General features: G+C 36.4%; 1 protein-coding gene across 1 annotated transcript in view; it reads right to left on the bottom strand.

The window, feature by feature from the left end:
* The window catches only part of NBAS (neuroblastoma amplified sequence), a 267,834-nt gene that overhangs the window by 209,258 nt on the left and 51,757 nt on the right, over positions 1 to 6,819 (bottom strand). Inside the window, 1 exon segment of the mRNA XM_023528505.1 lies at positions 369 to 432. Coding sequence (XP_023384273.1) covers positions 369 to 432 — 64 coding nt within the window.

Raw genomic sequence — 6,819 nt, 5'->3', positions numbered from 1 at the left:
TGACATAAGAAATACTTTAAGCTGAAGGAATCTGAGAAACTCAAAGTTCTTTTCCTCTGTCTTGTCACTTCTCTAAAATGTAGTTTTCCTTTGCTAAGATGCTATAAAAGTCTGATTTCCAACCAACCCTCAGAGTTACTCACTTCTGAGTACTCCCATGTGTAAGCTCCATGTACATGCTAATAAAATTTCTGTTTATTTTTGTCTTGTCATCTGTCTTTCATCAATCTAATTTGACAGAGCCCTGGCCAGAGAACCTAAGAAGGTGAAAAGATTTTTTCCTCTCCATATTATATCATCTAAAGAGCATCTTTATTACACCAAAGGAGTCTCTCAAAATTTTAATTATCGTATTTCACGCAACTCACCTTTGATTTTTTTTCTCTTTTCAGCAGAGAGTCTCCAAGCAGGATTAAGGTCATCAAAGCCTGGCTAAGTGTGAAAAACAAACACATGAACTGAGTCAAAAATATAAGAAAATTATGAGAACATCATCAAGAATTATGGACTTTTTTATTAACAAAATATAGAGATGATGCTTCCTTTGATCTTAGTTACACCTAGTTGAAATCTACTTCTCTCCATAACCTTGAAAAGCAATTATTCTTGGAGTTAAAATGTGCATATGCAAGGACTGGGGCTCGATGTGATGAAAACAGCATGCATACAAAGAAGACGTCTACGATAATAAGAATAATGAGTATACAATGAATACAAATGAAAGCAACAATTAATGCTACACTCTCACATACTTACAGACCGGCAGAAGACTGCTATTGTGAGTAAACACCAGCCTGGACCCAAGTCCTGCTCTTACCACTTATAAACCAAGCAAGCCCCCCAGGCCTGGGTGTCCATGGCTCTGAAACTGAAATCCACAGCCTAACTTTCTTTCTATGACTAAAAATTTACTAAGTGAAAAAATATAACCGTGCAATCCTCAAATGGAATCCATTCGTACTCTAATCTCATGGCAACCTAATGTCATGCCCAACTTTGAGAATGTAATGACACATCATTATTTCTGAAGTATTATAAAACAATTGAGATTAAGCCACCACCAGACACCCTCTTGGCTCACTGTTAATTAATCTTCAGAATTACAATAGTATGGAAAACAAAAAAAACAACAACAAAAAAAACCATTTAGGTGTTTATCAGAAATCTTAAGCCTAAAACAAGTGATGCTATACTTAAGTCAAATGCATCTTTTGCATCAAATACCAATTTATCAGTGGCTAAGACTTCAGATTATTAAAATTGATATTTCTTTCCATGGCCTGAAAGAACTTCCTGTTCTCTACTACTATAAGTCACTCAGAGTAGTCTCTGAAGACAAAATATATAATTCTTTAAACTTTATCCAAAAAAAAAAAAGTTATCATAAAAGGCTATTTATATGCTACGGGAAGAAACAGATTGTCCCAGTTGACTTATTCATAAAAGGATGATTACGTTTCAAAGTTGTAGAATACAATAAGATATGTATTATTGAAAATAACCAATTATAATGAAATCTTATTTGATCATTTATAAGGAACTTTAGAAGTTTTCAGTGCTTCCAAATCACCAGCTGTGCATGCTCCAACGGCACCATACGCTCACTGCCATTTATTTACATGATGACACGTGTGTCTCCCGACTTACATTCTGGAGTACACAAGAGGAGTAGAAAATGACACTTTTAAACGTTAAGCCCAGCAAACAACAATAATCATGACTCAGCCTTGGGTAAATTTAAGGAGGTATACAAATCACAATGAAATAACACACACACACACACACACACACACACACAAAACTTGAGAAAGTATTTTAAAGAAATCATCTCATTGGCATAAGTACTTTGAGAATTCAAAGCGTGCTTGTCTTAATCAAAGTCAATGATGAGAAAGCACATGATGAACAAAACACTGAGAGCCAGTCTCCGGGCACTTTGGGACTAGACTGCTCCCTGCAGATTGCTTAAATAATGGGTGTCTCTTGCAAATTCAATTTTAAACACAAGGTGAAGACTTTTCTTCTGCATCTAGATCCATTATAGTGACCGCATGTCACGATAGCTAAACGGTGAATGAGTGAATGAATTAACCTGTCACGTAAATCACTGAGCCCTAATTAAAATGTCTATGCTATAGGAAAATTAGCTGACATAGTACTAGTCTTCCTTCACTTACAGATTTGGTACAGAAAGCCTATTATGGCTAAACCAACATTATCCAGATTTAAGGATGTGTCCATTTTTTAATGGCTAGAAGCTAAATATAATGGGCCCCTTCCTCTGATGACCTAAAAGTAATCTTTCAAAACTTTCAAAAGTTTATTTACTCCACAAGCATTTATTAGTATTTAATATGCCAAGCCCTATGTCAGAGCCCACAGAAGAAATGCATATTCAGTGCCTGTTCTCAAGGAGCTCACAGTCCAGTAAAGTTGTGGAAATAACTTTGGATTGTATCGAGATTAATCACACGAACTGTCATCTTCTCCCTTATCCTTCATTGACTCATTCATTCATCAAAATTAGTCCATATCTACTATGGGTCAAAGAAAATAAAATAAAAAGGGAAAAGATAAGTTTTCTGTCTACTACATCCAAGGAAGTACAAATACGCAAGTAATAAAACTTCTTCAGAGAAAAATTAAGACCAAAAATGAGACGTAAATATATAAACATAACATATGGGAATTGTTTGAAATGAAAATCACTTTAGAATTTTACTATACTCCAGACATGAACAGAACTTAATACTCACAGATTTCTAGCCAGATGGATTTTCACATTGACAACAAAAGCCAAAGTATTTAATCAACTCCAAACTAGACAGGAGTAAATCAGAACAGGCACTTCCATGACTATCTTTAATCATTAGGTTTGAGAGAGAAAATAATCACACAAAGCACATTATGAACACTAATAAAGTAGCAAATTATGTGAAGAAAGCCCCAGCTGAGCTGAATCCACGACTTGATAAAAGAGTTTAAAGTTGCACACCGTAACGGTAACGTTAGTTTCTTTTCAGGCAATGTTTAAGCTAAAATTACAAGCTCTGGCTATATGCTACACACTATCATCGAATCTATTTTAAACTAAGAGGCTTTATCCATTAATCTGCTAGAGCAGCCATAAAGAGACGCAAAGCCCTGTCCTACCTGGCTGAGCCAACGTCACTTGACTATTGCTAGACAAATGAGAAAAGAGCAGCTGTTTAATTAAGTGTTGTTCAGCTGTTTAAGTGTTTTAAAGTGTTTTTCAGCCAGTGATGAGAACATGACATGCTTCTCACTTATTAATATCTCATTTCCCGTGTCTCCACAATGACGTGCACAGCTCCAGGAGGTGCCATCCATATAAACAACGTGGCCTACCTCTCCCTTGTTTCCCTTTAAATAGCATAGCTAGTACCTGATTTGCCTAAGAGCGTAGCTAGTATACAAGTATTTCTCAATGTAAGCACTGTAAGATACTCTGAAAGAAAGGCTTACCTATGAAGTCAGAGAATCTGAGTCAAAATGGAATCTTGATTCTAACATTTCATGACCTATGTTAACCAATTTGAGCACTATTCCTATCTATTAAAATGAGTATAAACACACTTTTTACTTAGAGGGTTGCTGTAAAGCAAATAGAATAGATGAAAATTGGTCTGTTGGACAGCCAGGCCTTGCTATACAAATGCTATTTATTCCCAACAATCCTCGCTGACACCACCAACTGAATTTATCTGTCTTTCCTCTGAGCTGATCTTTTCATAATATTAACGTGATGTTTTATGGATTTGTTTATAATTTCCTTTGCAAGACTGTGAACATCTTAAGGGCAAGAACTGTGACTTATTGCATTTTCTACTCTAGCATTTGGTAGGGATTCAATAAACAGTTGAACACTATTATTTTACGGCTGTTACGAATATAGTTAACAATCTACTCTTTATAGTATTGTTACAAGCTTTACAGCACTTATTCTAGCATGTCAGATTTTAGTGACTCCGTTCATACATTAAAGTCCAAATCAAAAATGCCCAACCCATTGCAATTGATCCCCAGAGGTTATAGGTGAAAGACTCAAGAAACTACGGTTGTTCAAACTCCTTCTGCCGGACAAAGTGTTACCACCCTCACCTCAGGTCCCATCACATAAGTACTGTAGATACTTATTATAAAGTTAAGGGTTTACGAATGACAGGCTGTCTCAATTATTTATTCCAGTACCGGTATACACTAACTAGCTCAAGAGTTCAACACATCTGAGTGAGCTGAAGAAATCTGTGTTACGTTCATGGAGAAAAAGGATTTGTCCCTGTTGTTTTAAAGATCATCAAACAAATAAAGCCTAATAAATAGTGTCTTTTTCCACCTTTATAAACTGTATTTCTTTTCTGAAACGGTCATGGAAAGAGCATGAATATCAGAGCCCAAGAGGTATAAAATCTAATCTGAGCTCAACTGCATACTTGAATAATCCTGAGACAAGCAGTACAACGGTCACAAGAGGAAAGATGGCAGGTTAACAAAGGGGTTTGCATTTTGACCGTAACCTTAGAATTTTAAAGAAAAGAATTGATAAATTAAACGCCTTCTGTGTTTTCAACTTTGGACAAAAATTCCTTTTGAGGCTAAAATTAGCAGAGATCCCGGAGGGCACAGTCTGTTCCATGCAGCTATTATAGTCTTTTCACGTGCTGAGCAGCAGCGAGGTAAGGGAGGGGCTGTAGCCCCTGCTCCCATGATGGGATGACCTCTGGAATCAGGTGGCACGCTGAGCGACGGAGGGAATGGCAACTAAGGCAGGATTGGGCCCTTAGCCATCATTAAGCCACTGTTTCCTTGGCAAAGGATTCTACTCCCTGCAAAATATCTTTGGAGACGGCTACCAGGTTTTCGGGGCTGTGAGCCCAAAACCTATTTTTTCCAGTTTTCTCAGGCATTCAAGGGAAATTTATATCAACCAAATCCAAAGAAAGTGATATACAACCCTAAGATTTTGTAAATTTGTAATAAAAGATACAACTAGCTTGAGAACCAAATTTCATCACCAAATGGCCTATCTGCAGACTGTCTCGGGGGGACACTGGATCAGAGCCCCCGGGGGTGAGACGGAAGCTCACTGAGGTACAACAATAAAAAGCATGCCACAGTAATTCCTAACGAACTGCCCTGCTAACCTCTCGGGGTATTTCTGTTCAAAAGACTCTCACTAGAGCACACAGGAGACAACCTTCTGGCCTGAATTCATCTCTTCCCACCATGCACCTCTTTTGCTATTTGTGAATTCTCTTTTTTTTCCCTACCCCATTACTTTGCTGATGACCTAGTCCAAATTAATGAAACATTTATACTTATCCATTCTCCAGTATGAAGGTTTTTAACCGAGTTTTAAATTCTTTTAATAGGATCACTATAAATTTCTAATTAATGAATAACATATAATGACACTGATTGGCAACTAAGACAAAAATATGTCTAACCAGTTAAAAAGCTTGGTGTAGGGCAGTAAGGACTACAACAGATGCCATTTAGCGTTGCGGGGGGGTGGGGTGGGGGAGTGGTGGTATCCAGAATTTCAGTAAACAAAAAAAGCATGTGAATGGATTTTGCATGAATAGGCTTTAGTGTGACATTCTAGGCTATTCACAAGATAAAATAGTAAGTGCTTCAAAACTCAATTACTACTTCAATTAGGTGAATGAAAATAATTTGCCCAAATGTAAAATTTCCCACTATAACAGAACATCAGGATCTTCCCGAGTGATAAAAGCTGAATATTTTATCACAATACATTGATAACCATGTAAAATGCAGGGCACCTTCTGGATCAATTATCTGACATGCCTAGCTAAAATATGTTAACGTTTTTGGGGTTTTTTCCCTACTTCTCCTCTTACCCCCCACTCTCTGGTAACCACTAGTCTATCCATGTCCGTGAGTCTGTTTAAATAGTTTTGAGAGCTGATCCACTCTACTTCTAGAGTAAAGATCTAAGTCAAGATAGCTGTAATTTCAGGAGAGAAAATGTCCCTTGTATGTAGCTACTGAGGGCAAAGACTGAGCAAGCACCTCTTCTGTTTAGAACAAATCTAGACCCAGTAAGTGGGAGAGGTGGTAGAGATGTGGAGACCAAATGAAATTGAAGGTGAGTGTCAATTAAGATGAGAAAAAAAAAAACCTTCCTAAAGTGATTTTAAGATATTGAAGAATAGACAAAACAAATAAAATTTAAGACTATGAAAAAGAGTAAGAAAATGTAGATCTACTTTTCTCTTTGCCTCTGCTATTCTGAAAAAAAAAAAAAAAATGCCGTTTGCTTATTAAGAATTCTTTTAATAGTGCAATTTAACTTGACGAAATGAAATTTAAAAGAACTTTGAAAGAAAATATCCATTCAGATCATTCAGGGAACATGCTCCAGTCTTAGAATTACAAAACTATCCACCAAAGCTGATGACAAGGTATTTCTACAGGAAAAGGGCAATTGGGAAGTGACAAAAGGAAATTAACCCTTAAAGTTCTGAATGCAAAATAATCATCAGAAGAGTAAAAGAGTTATAACATAAGCTCTATGTAATTGAGAAGATTTTTCTTTAAATCTTCAACCTATCACAACATACAGCATTATACGAGCAGACCTTACATGCCCATCATGATATTAAATTATAACAGATGTTGATTCTGTTTATAAACAACTAAATTATTTAATTCTTAAAACTGGTCGTTGCAAGACATTAAAAAAAAAAAAAAAAAGCAGTTCTATCTTTTTCTATATCGTCACTATCTACCTTTGGAGTAAAGAGACGGTAACTCTCTTCGAGGCTGAAGGAA

This window comes from Pteropus vampyrus, unplaced genomic scaffold, assembly GCF_000151845.1.
Source record: "Pteropus vampyrus isolate Shadow unplaced genomic scaffold, Pvam_2.0 Scaffold28, whole genome shotgun sequence".
Taxonomy (NCBI): domain Eukaryota; kingdom Metazoa; phylum Chordata; class Mammalia; order Chiroptera; family Pteropodidae; genus Pteropus; species Pteropus vampyrus.
Note: the sequence above shows the minus strand (reverse complement) of the source record. Positions and strands in the feature narration are given on the sequence as shown.